Source organism: Pyrgilauda ruficollis, unplaced genomic scaffold (genome assembly GCF_017590135.1).
Source record: "Pyrgilauda ruficollis isolate IOZ18807 unplaced genomic scaffold, ASM1759013v1 scaffold10, whole genome shotgun sequence".
NCBI classification, from domain to species: Eukaryota; Metazoa; Chordata; class Aves; order Passeriformes; family Passeridae; genus Pyrgilauda; species Pyrgilauda ruficollis.
In genome coordinates this window covers 1,773,107-1,785,572 of record NW_024508101.1, presented here as the reverse complement: position 1 = coordinate 1,785,572, position 12,466 = coordinate 1,773,107, and the positions used below count along the sequence as shown (strand labels likewise).

The 12,466-nt window shown below is 45.9% G+C and overlaps 1 protein-coding gene across 1 annotated transcript in view; it reads left to right on the top strand.

The window, feature by feature from the left end:
* Positions 1-7,836, top strand: part of CNTN4 (contactin 4) — a 102,065-nt gene extending 94,229 nt beyond the window's left edge. The window contains exons 16-21 of the mRNA XM_041465675.1: positions 739-973; positions 2,360-2,475; positions 2,952-3,138; positions 3,634-3,746; positions 5,034-5,202; positions 6,114-7,836. Of these exons, the coding sequence (XP_041321609.1) occupies positions 739-973; positions 2,360-2,475; positions 2,952-3,138; positions 3,634-3,746; positions 5,034-5,202; positions 6,114-6,214 (921 nt within the window). The 3' untranslated portion in view covers positions 6,215-7,836. The remainder of the gene's footprint in view (positions 1-738; positions 974-2,359; positions 2,476-2,951; positions 3,139-3,633; positions 3,747-5,033; positions 5,203-6,113) is intronic.
* Positions 7,837-12,466: the final 4,630 nt, after the last annotated feature.

The following is a 12,466-nucleotide window of genomic DNA, read 5'->3' as shown; positions in this document are numbered from 1 at the left end:
TGCTCAAGCTCCATGGACATCTCAGGGAGGGTGGCCCATAATTATGGATTGTTTTAATACTGGAACCTTTGGGTTTAGTGCAGCTTTTTAGGGAGCTGCCAGCCTCAGAGTAGGAAGTGTCAATGTGTCCAGGGTGTGTTCTTTGGGGCTTCGTGTGTGATCCCAAAGGCGTGAGAGCAGCTGCACGTGTGTTGGGAAAGCAGGAACTGTGTCCTTGCTTCACCCCAGCAAACCTCAGGCTCTTCACAAAGCCTAAAATTACATCAGCAATGGAGGCCCCATCTAGGCAGAGAGAGAAGGGAAATTAGCTTTAGGAGAAGGGTCTTCTGGGGGTGCTGCTTCCTGTTTCATGGAGCAGAAAGGCTCAGGTACAGGCAGGATGGGGTGAATTCAGGTTGGATGTGATGTAGGACCTCCTGCACCTCCATCTCCAGTGCTGTGTACAGAATGCCAGAATCCCAGAATTACAGAATCCCAGAATTACAGAATCCAAGAATCACAGAATTACAGAATCCCAGAATTACTGAATCCCAGAATTACAGAATCCACAAATCCCAGAATCCCAGAATAACACAATCCCAGATTCCCAGAATCACACAATCCCAGAATTAACTAGTTTGGAAAACACCTCTGAGATCACCAAGTGCAACCTAGGACTGAAGAGGACCAAGAGGAATCCGCGGGGTTCCGCCAGGAAGGTCAGTGTGCGCTGAAGCCGCCGTTTGTCCCTGCCCACAGACGGTGCCCGAGGAGCTGCAGAACGGGGGTGGCTTTGGCTACGTGGTGGCCTTCCGGCCCCTGGGCACGGTCAGCTGGATGCAGACGGTGGTGGCCTCGCCGGACGCCGCCCGCTACGTGTTCCGCAACGAGAGCCTGCCGCCCTTCTCGCCCTACGAGGTCAAGGTGGGCGTCTACAACAACAAGGGGGAAGGCTCCTTCAGCCCCGTCACCGTCGTCTACTCGGCAGAGGAAGGTAGAGATGAGCCCTCCCTAAATCTTCTCCCTCCCCTCCATGTGTTGGTTTTCTCAGTTTTTACAGAGATGCGGAATTGAGAGGCGTTTTAAAAGATTTTGTTTTATTACCAGTCTTGATAAGGGTGAGACATAAGAGATGGAAAACTTTACGCTGTTCTGTTAGAAGCTAACCTATCTCTGGGTTACAATACTTTATAAATGCTTTTCAGCCCGTTGACTTTTGCCACACAATGCTGCTATTACTTCTAATACGAATCACCTATATTTCTACTCCACGTGGTCTTGCTATAATGCATCTTTCACAGTTCTAATTCTCTAAAATATTTGATCTCTTTGCAAGGCCATATTTTGAAACTTGTCGAAACTTGTTTTTAATTTAATCTCTCTCTCAACAATGTTATCTCTATTCTGTGGTCTTCCTAACTCAGCACACCTTACCTCAGTGTTTGCATACAGATGTACAAGACTGTGTAAGCTTTCTATCAAGTTTTAAAAATTCTTTACAAATCCATTTCTCACACCCATGCTGCAGGGTCTTGTTTGAGTAAAGCAGATGGGACTCAGTTTCTTCATGCAGGAAAGCCAAATCTTTATTGCATAGTTCATATTTTTATGGGATTATCAGAAGGCACCGTGTTAGACCTAACAATTGGCTGACAATACATTGACACTCAGGTCATTGGTCAGTAAATGGTATTTTGCATATCTATCAAACTTCTTTATTTTTGGTTAGTTTATGTATTTTTTCACTGATTCTTATGGGACAGGTTTATTGTTTATGCAGTTGAAAACAGTTCTCTTACTAAAATAGGTTTTTCTATTAACTGCTTCTCATTCCTTTAATTCTTTCTTCTGGGAACTAGCAGGATAACTGCACCTAGCTGAAGCAGCAGGCCTAAATCACAATTTTATAAGGCCTTTCTTTAATAACATCTTTACCTGTATGTAACAGGGTCTGAAAGGGTTTGGTTTCCACCTTGACACATCCTTTGATACCTCAGCCTTGCTCTGATTTATAATAAATGGCGAACTGTGATTCTTTTCAATAGTCATTAAAATAACATTAATCATAATGAAATCTTTTGATATTAATGGAAAAGTAATATGTAATCTGGGAAGAATTCTGTGGAGATTTAGTATGAATTAATGTCCACTGATTAGAAAATGTTCCCACTTGTCCTAATTACAGTACATGGTATCCTGGGTTGAGTTTAGTAATGACATCTTATTATTTCTGAGGGAGCACAGCCTGACAGGCCATCGGTTTGAAACATGGACATTTGTTTGCTTCCTTCCTTGTGCAATGAGGAAAATAAATCCCCTGATGTTTGGGACTAATTGAACATCGAATTGAAAAGTCGTACTTCTATTTTTAACTGCCCAGAGCCAACGAGAGCCCCAACCACTGTTTTGGCCAGAAGCATTTCTGCCTCAGACGTCGAAGTTTCCTGGGCTCCCCCGTGGGAGAACCAGCACAAAGGAAGAATACAGGGATATGAGGTATGGGAAACAATGCAGGATCCTTTCAGCAGCCAGCTTTGAGAGGACGCAGCAATGTCCTCGTCCTGCTCCTCCTGCCATGGGTGTGTTCCTAAAGTGGATTTGCTTCTCTTTGCCTCTGGTGCACAGAGATTTCTCTCACAAGGTTAAAAGTTTCACTGTTCTCTCACAAGGTTAAAAACTTCACCGTTCTCTGACATGGTTAAAAACTCCACCGTTCTCTCACAAGGTTAAAAATTCCACCTTTCTGCGTGGGATCTGGCTGGAAATGCAGCCCTCCCTGAAGGTGCTGCCACCTTGGGGTGCCAGGCTTGGGGAGGGAGCTCTGGAGCCGGGCTGGTCCCCAGCAGGGCCAGGGATGGTGGCAGGGAGCAGGAGCTGTCCCTGGGAGCAGATCTGGGGTGGTGACAGGAACAAGGGGGTGCTGCCAGCCCCTCCGGGGCCGGGCACTGCCACAGCCCTGCTCTGCCTCCCAGGTGCGCTGCTGGCGGCACGACGAGAAGGAGGAAAACGCCAAAAGGATCCGGACGGTCGGGAACCAAACATCCACAAAAGTCAGCAACCTGAGGGGCAATGCCCTCTACCACCTGGCAGTCAGGGCCTACAACACGGCTGGCACCGGCCCCTCCAGCGCTGCTGTCAACGTCACCACCAAAAAGCCACGTGAGTGTTGGCAGGGATGCCCTGGCAGGGTCCAGCCACTGCTCCCCTCTCTCATTTCCCAGCTCTCTTGAGTCTGAAGGAGCTGTCAGACTTCTCCTTGCCAGGTTTTTGTGCAGATTTACCAGGCTCAGCTTTTTTATTTCCTATTTTTCATGAGGTTCTTCCCAGTGTTAAGTAAGCAGAGCATGCAAAACTGAAATCACAGCTGTGCAGGCAAATTAAATATTTATCTCCGTGTTCAAGAGGGCTTTTTTCCTCTGGTCTAAAGCATGTTGAGCAACTGACTGAATCCCTTTTTCGTTTAAAGCCCCGTGTCGTGTCACACCTCCCGTGACCTTGAGGACACAGATCAGTGGAGCAGCTCGTTAGCTTTCCAGAGGGACAGGGCTCTGGGCAGGCTCAGCTGTGCTGCTGGGAGCCCCACTGGCACTGGAAGGGATCCAGCTGGGAATTGATTCTCCTCAATAACGTGGTGCTGTCTATTTTTTGGTGTAGCACCAAGTCAGCCCCCCGGGAACATCGTGTGGAATTCATCCGACTCCAAGATCATCCTGAACTGGGACCAGGTGAAAGCCTTGGACAACGAGTCAGAAGTGAGAGGCTACAAAGTGAGTATCTCCATGGTACATTCATGATTTCCCAGGTCACATCTGGGGCATTCCTCCAAAACCAGAGCCGTGCCTGTGTATGTAAGCATATTTTTCCTGCAGCTCCCACCTGCAGAACTTCTCTCCTGCCTTCTGTGGAAACTTCCCAAAGGCTGTAGTTGGCTCCTTAATTGCAGATAAATAAAATGCTTTTTTAATAGCTCCCATTTCCTTCAGAAAGCCAAGCCAAGAGGAAAAGACAGAGAATCCTCATTAGAAGCAGTTTTAATAGGACATAATTTAACTAGAGAGAAGCCTTGGGAAGAATTCAGCTCCACCACCTTCCACAAGGGTTTCATTTAGCCCAAAAAGACGCTGTCCTGGGGTTGGAGTTGTGCAAACATTTCCCACCAGAGCCTGAGCCAGTGAAGGACCTGGCCATGCTCCATGTTTTATTCCCAGTCTGGATGCCAGCAGCTTGGCGAGCCTGTGCCAGCTCCCCTCAATTCCTGCACCAACTTTTAAGTGTCTTTGGTGCTCTGTATGGGCTCATCAAAAATAAGTAATTCCTCAGGGGTTTTAGTCCAAACCTCAGATGAACCTCAGCAATCTGGACCAGCTTTTCACTACATATTTTAGGTTTGAAATGCAAATTAAGGAGTCAGTTGGAAGAGGGAGAGAGAGACTCATCACCCTGGAAAAGCAGCTAGAGAGCTTCTAAAACATTCTCCTTTAACTTACTGTAAGGATAGCACAACCACATGGATTTATTTCCTGAATCACAGCAAAACATTGCCTATTTTTCTTCTTTTTGCCTAGAAATGTTGTATTTTATGACACAATTTATGATATAAATTAGTACAACTCCCACAGCTCAGAAGGTCGTTCACAAAAGTCATTTATTCTGGGAAACCATTGGTGGCACCGTATCAAATATCCCAACTCGGTTTCCAGAAGCAGCATAATAAGGAGTTTCTGACCTCTATAAAGAAGTTTTTACTTTTATAGGGGTTTATTTTAGTTTGACCTAGGCAAGGGTTTCTCTGAGGAGCTCCACCAGGTGCCAGTGCTGTGTTAGTGCTGCTGATCAGCATCATCCTCCTGCCAGTGTCACCCCCTGCCCAGGCACTGCCACCTCTGTGCTGGTGTCCCCAGCAAATCCCACGTCCCCTGTGTCACCAGACCACTCCTGAGCATGAGGGGCAGGAAAAGAGCAGTATCACCTCTGGGCACCCTGAGGTGGGCAGCCCTGAGCACAGCGGGCAGCTCTGCCCTTTCTGCCTCCTGTTCTCTCTCCCTTGGCCGCAGGTTTTGTACAGGTGGAACAGGGAGAGCAGCACGTCTGTCATAGAAACAAATAAAACCTCAGTGGAGCTGTCCCTGCCCTTTGATGAGGATTACATCATCGAGATCAAACCCTTCAGCGACGGCGGCGACGGCAGCAGCAGCGAGCAAATCCGAATCCCAAAGATATCCAGTAAGGATGGGGGGATTGGGCTCTGTGCCACAGGGCCCCACCAGCAGATATTCCAGTCCCTAATTCTGATTTCATCCCAAAAGCAAGATTCAGCCGTAAGAAATGCCATCTTAAGTAGTTCTATTTGTGTTTAAGGTTTCCAGACACTTTCCCCTCTCAGTCCCATGTGTTAAATGTATTGTTTCACTGCAATTCACTATAACCAAATGCAGCGTGCAGAGGCTTCTAAATCTATAAGGCTACTGTGCAACCATATCCCATTGTGTGCTGGATGCATAAATATTTATTTAGAGAAATGAGATGGTGTAGAAGAACAAACACAAAGAGTATTTTATTACACAACATGGCTTTTGCAAAATCTCCGTGTCCCTTCTTCCATTAATAATGTCCCAGTTTATAAGCTGCATTAAATCAGGAGCCTCTGCAATGCAGGAATATGGCATTAAAATCACAGTGATGTAAAAAAACCCTGGGTGAGAGCAGAGTTCTCCCCAGCGTGGCTGTGTAAACCATGCAGAGGAATTTAATCAGCAGCACAGCAGAGGGAAGGGGAGCTGGAACACGCCAGCTCCCATTTGCTCCAGGCCAGGGGTCACGGAGCAGGTACACGGCTCCTCCGGGATGGGAGGCACAAGGAACAGTTGGAATATGGTGCAATTGTGAAAAAATACCAAATAATGATAAGCAGGCAGAGTGTGAAATATTAGAACTGTGAGAGAAGCCTCAACACAACGGGGGCAGGAATTGAAAAGAAACCAAAATTCAGTTGGAAAGGTGACCGCGAAGAGGAGGAGGGGGCTGTGCTTTATCCCAGCAAAGGGAATTTAAACCTTGGGGGAGGTGGGTTAAGGAAGAGTTCTGGGATTGTTCCCTGCTCACCTCTGGCTCCTTCTTCCCCTCTCACCTCTCAGATGCCTACGCCAGAGGCTCGGGCTCGTCGACCTCCAGCGCCTGCACGCTGTCAGCCCTCAGCACAATCATGATCTCCCTCACAGCCCGCTCCAGTTTATGACAACAATGACATCGAGGACTTCTTCTTTATAATATAAGCAACATTTAGCTAGTTGTTTTGGAGACACCCAGTACTAAGTAATATTGTGGTTTGAGTACATCTTACTACTGGAAAAAAAAAATGTTTATGCTTCTTTAGGAATGGCATTATACAGTACTTCCTCAAAGCAAATATAGCTTTGTCTGAAGTTTCCTTGGAAACTCTGCAATGCACTGAAAACATCTGTAATACGATGTTACCAAAGCAGTTTACATATGTCCTTATATGCATATTTTTTATTATATATTTAGTGTTTTATAGAATTTTTTAAAGTTAACATATGATGTAGATATTAATTTTTTTCCTCTGCTATAAAACGCTACGGACGACATTATCACGAAAATATTGTTTGGGATTTTTTCCTTTACGACGGAGAGCTCTAAGTTGTTCTCGGCAAACTGGCTGGAGTTGACTGTACAGTTTTACAGGGCAGGACTGATCCAGACCCGGATTGTAACAGGCTGAGTTTCACTGGCAGTTCCAGCGACTCCTGTGTTGAACCCAGGGCTTCTAACACACCTTTCATCCAGAGCTCTGAGCAGGACAAACTCGAAACACTCAGAAGAGCAGAATTTTGGAAACCCATGTGGGTTTTGGTTGGTTGTGGACTACAGGAGAGGTAGCCAATATTCCAGCATCGTGCAGTGAGGAGGGGCTGTGAAATTGCTTTGCCTTGATCTTAACTAGCATCAGATTGGGTGGGGAAATGAAGATCCTGCAGAGCCGTGACCTCTGCCTGCGGTGACACAACGGGACGGCCACCGGCCTCGTGTTGGGTACACACCCAGCCTTTGGAGATCTAATTCCAAGGAAATTCCTCACATTTGGGGATTAATTCCAAGGAAATCAGAACACGGCCACTCTGAGACAGAAAGCTGCTCTGGGCTCGTTCTTTGGGACACAACTGCTCATCCTTGGTAACTCCACTCTCCAGACAACGCTTGGGAACCTGGCCCGGAGCGGGAGCGGCGCTGCCCCAGCTCTGGGTTATCCATGAAAAGTGGGAATCTCCCCGAGATCCCCACTGGAAGTTTGCCTTTCCTTACAAACTCTTCCCAGATGCCTGGAGGCAGAACAGAGTCACACCAGAAAACAACAATATCCACACTGGAATAATTCTTCTCAAGAGAAGGACTGTTTGTTACTACGGGGAATTTTGTAAGTTCAGACGGGATAACGCTGGAAAAGGCAATGGAATTTTCTATACAATTTTCAACTTTCAATGCGCTGCAGTGGTATTTTTTTTTTTCTCCTGATAGCTTGAATTTGCCTGTAACTTGTCTCTTTTGCTTACAAAATAATACAGTTAACTTTTAGACCTTCTAAATATATTTATTCAGTAACTCATAATCAGGATTCCACTTGTGTAAAAGTCAGGGTTGTTGACCAGAGAAATATTGTCAGTATTTCAAGCTGTGTTCCTTTCTTAGTTTGATATGGTTACTTCTATGTAAAAAAAAATAAAATAAGTAAAACTTTAAAAAAAATCCACAAAACAAAAAAAAAATGAAATTAAAAAAAAAAAAAAAAGCTTCTGTAGTTTTCTCCCCGGTGTAAATGATATTTATCAGTGATCTAGCAGATGTAATCTTTTTTTAAAGGTATTGGTAATAAATATTCTGTCATTTGTAAAGATACTTGTCTTCCAGGAGCCTTTTTCCTCCACTTTTTGTTCTGCCTAGTGAGAAATTTCCCCTCAGAGCCTGCTGACACTGTCACTGATGTGAAGATACAAGAGTTGGTTTAAATCAAAACTTTGTGAAGGCAGAAAAAAAATCTATTTATACACCTCTGGTCTAATTCTGCTCCCAAAACTGTCCAAAAAACATGAGCAGGTGCATTTTTGGCGTGTTTTGTAGAGCTGTGAGCTGTCCAAGCTCATGGGGATGGAGCATCTCTGACCCTGTGGCTGGAGCAAAGCCCTTCCAGGCACTGCCTCTGCCTATCCCGGGGATTCCTGAGGATTTTGGGAGCATGGCTTGAAACCACTAAATCCACCAAGCCACATTTCCAGTCCTTTCAGGGCAGGAGTTGAACGGTGCTCTCTGCATTCCAAAGAAGCACCGCTGCACTTCTGTGGAGGCCTGTGGGTCTGCCAGGGCCCTGCAGCCTCTGCCATGGACTCCTGTGACATGCTGTCAATCAACCCCAGAGCCACGCCCCCTGTTGGCCCCCAGAGCTCTGAGCAGGACAAACTCGAAACACTCAGAAGAGCAGAATTTTGGAAACCCACGTGGGTTTTGGTTGGTTGTGGACTACAGGAGAGGTAGCCAATATTCCAGCATCGTGCAGCGAGGAGGGGCTGTGAAATTGCTTTGCCTTGATCTTAACTAGCATCAGATTGGGTGGGGAAATGAAGATCCTGCAGAGCCGTGACCTCTGCCTGCGGTGACACAACGGGACGGCCACCGGCCTCGTGTTGGGTACACACCCAGCCTTTGGAGATCTAATTCCAAGGAAATTCCTCACATTTGGGGATTAATTCCAAGGAAATCAGAACACGGCCACTCTGAGACAGAAAGCTGCTCTGGGCTCGTTCTTTGGGACACAACTGCTCATCCTTGGTAACTCCACTCTCCAGACAACGCTTGGGAACCTGGCCCGGAGCGGGAGCGGCGCTGCCCCAGCTCTGGGTTATCCATGAAAAGTGGGAATCTCCCCGAGATCCCCGCTGGAAGTTTGCCTTTCCTTACAAACTCTTCCCAGATGCCTGGAGGCAGAACAGAGTCACACCAGAAAACAACAATATCCACACTGGAATAATTCTTCTCAAGAGAAGGACTGTTTGTTACTACGGGGAATTTTGTAAGTTCAGACGGGATAACGCTGGAAAAGGCAATGGAATTTTCTATACAATTTTCAACTTTCAATGCGCTGCAGTGGTATTTTTTTTTTTCTCCTGATAGCTTGAATTTGCCTGTAACTTGTCTCTTTTGCTTACAAAATAATACAGTTAACTTTTAGACCTTCTAAATATATTTATTCAGTAACTCATAATCAGGATTCCACTTGTGTAAAAGTCAGGGTTGTTGACCAGAGAAATATTGTCAGTATTTCAAGCTGTGTTCCTTTCTTAGTTTGATATGGTTACTTCTATGTAAAAAAAAATAAAATAAGTAAAACTTTAAAAAAAATCCACAAAACAAAAAAAAAATGAAATTAAAAAAAAAAAAAAAGCTTCTGTAGTTTTCTCCCCGGTGTAAATGATATTTATCAGTGATCTAGCAGATGTAATCTTTTTTTAAAGGTATTGGTAATAAATATTCTGTCATTTGTAAAGATACTTGTCTTCCAGGAGCCTTTTTCCTCCACTTTTTGTTCTGCCTAGTGAGAAATTTCCCCTCAGAGCCTGCTGACACTGTCACTGATGTGAAGATACAAGAGTTGGTTTAAATCAAAACTTTGTGAAGGCAGAAAAAAAAATCTATTTATACACCTCTGGTCTAATTCTGCTCCCAAAACTGTCCAAAAAACATGAGCAGGTGCATTTTTGGCGTGTTTTGTAGAGCTGTGAGCTGTCCAAGCTCATGGGGATGGAGCATCTCTGACCCTGTGGCTGGAGCAAAGCCCTTCCAGGCACAAAAAAAAATCTATTTATACACCTCTGGTCTAATTCTGCTCCCAAAACTGTCCAAAAAACATGAGCAGGTGCATTTTTGGCGTGTTTTGTAGAGCTGTGAGCTGTCCAAGCTCATGGGGATGGAGCATCTCTGACCCTGTGGCTGGAGCAAAGCCCTTCCAGGCACTGCCTCTGCCTATCCCGGGGATTCCTGAGGATTTTGGGAGCATGGCTTGAAACCACTAAATCCACCAAGCCACATTTCCAGTCCTTTCAGGGCAGGAGTTGAACGGTGCTCTCTGCATTCCAAAGAAGCACCGCTGCACTTCTGTGGAGGCCTGTGGGTCTGCCAGGGCCCTGCAGCCTCTGCCATGGACTCCTGTGACATGCTGTCAATCAACCCCAGAGCCACGCCCCCTGTTGGCCCATTGGCTGGCCAACCCTGTTAACCATATATGGTCATGGTTCTAGCAGTTTCTCTGTTGTTTGTACTGTCATTGGTCTGTACCCCTGTCTGTTTGCCTTTCTGTTTTCCTATTGGTCAATTTAATAATTTTCCCGCCCACAGCTTCAGGTGATTGGTTGTTGCTGTTAGCTCCACCCCTTTGTAGCAGTATATAATCCTGGGCCCTGGACTTTTCTCTATTTTTGTCCCTGGACTCTTCAAGTGTGTTCGTGGTATAAACTTCCCCTGGAAATCCGTACAGATTTAGATTTAAATAACCAGCTGTCTCAGAGAGCAGCTGCTGCTGGGTGTGGTGTTTGCTGTCAGCTTGGTGGGGCTCTCTCCTCATGGGGGTGTTTCAGGAAGGCTGCAGCTCCCTGCCACCTGCCCACGCTGCAACACACCTCACAATGAAGCAGAACAATAAACCGGCCCTGTAGCACAATTTCTGGTTTTAAAAGTAAAATTGTGGTTTTCAGAGGAAGGCAAAGAGCAGCTCCTAGGGGTGCTGTCCTGGAGGCAGCAGGAGCAGTGAGGGGGTTGGGAGCTGGGTTTGAAGGGGAAAAAAAAGATAAATTAATACTTCTGTGCAGTGGGGGTTGGGGGCTGGAGATCTGAGATGGTGGTGCCAAAACCTGACACAGCCCTGGGTGTGGCCTGGGATCCTGGACAAATTCCATTTTCCCACCCATGTTGCCTGGAATGAAGATTTCTCTCCAGGTATCATGATCATGAGGAGGAGCTCGGCCAGGAATTGTCCTCATCCTGTATCCTTGGTTCTCCAGGATGTGACATCACTAAAGGTGAGTGGGCTGGACCTGCAGCCTGGCTGGGGAAGTGCTGCTACTCCTGCCTTACACCAGGTTGGATTTATTTACCAGTGTGAGTAGAAGTGTGGCTGCTGGCTCTCCAAGCCATCCAGCTCATGTCCCCAAGAGGACTCATCCTGGAAATACCAAGGACCTGACATGCAAAATGTATTTAAATACATTGCATTCACCTCTGCAATAGCTTGCCATTAATGGGAATGGAGTTATATGCAGAAACCTTATTTATTAACCAATTTAAAGGCATGATATAAAATACATTCCAATAAGTAAATTCTCTTTAGTCTCATTTTTAGGATTTTACTAATGAATTTCTGATTTCAGAGTGTTAAAGTTGGGTCTCTCAAATCCATTAAAAGCACATGCAGGAGAGACATTGGAGGCGCCAGCGTTATATTAATGAGCTACATTAATTATATGATTTTATATATATATATATATGATTTATACTCAAATGTGGTACCTGAGTGTACAGAAGGAGCAGGCACAGTGTAGCTTTGCTCATAGTTGTAGTCGGTGCACAAGCAAACAAACTTTAGTCTTAAATAACCTACAACCCCCACAACTTTTTGGTGTTTTATAAAGTCCTGAGACAGATCAGAGAACCACAGAATATTCTGACTTGGACAGATCCCACAAGGATTGAGTCCAATGGTCCCTATGGGGATCAAACCACAACCTTGGTGTGATCAGCACCGTGCTCTGGGCAGCTGAGCTGATCCCAGGTGTTCCCCAGCCTCCCAAAATGGTGCTGTGTCACTTGCAAAGCAGGGTTAGGTGCCTTTGAGCCATGCAGAGGACTCTGGCCATGCACTGTCCCCACGCAGGGTGGTCTGGCTGCACAGTCATACCTGCCCTGACCCAGGAATTGCATTTCCAGGGATGTTTTTCAGGTGGAAATTCACAGTTTCGTTACAAAGCGTAGCAGCAAAGGCTAGGTGAGTGTCTCTGCTCTCATGGTGGCCTTGCTGTGCAGCACTGGGGGTGACTGCACTGGGTGCTTCACAACTTTTTCCTTCTTTTCCCAGTGTTTGACCCTGCTTGGTCACTTCCAGGATCACCTTGCTGCATCCACAGAGTTGTGCCAAACCCAGTTTTGCATCTCCAGTTGTCAGAGCAAAGTAAAACAAACATCCGAAAGATTAAGGTGCCAACCAGAAAAAAGGAATCCATTGGCTCTTTTGCAAGGTTTTTTTGTTTTTGTTTTTGTTTTTTCCCTACACAGCCCTTGTGCCATGAGCTTCAATCCTGCTTGAGCTGGAACTTTCTGTTTGGTAACAAGGCATCTGGTGGAGGCAAATTCTCATCCCTGCTGGGAACAGGGACACAGAGAGGTGACACAGAGCCCTCTCCAGCGCTGGTGGGTGATGTTGTGGTGCCTC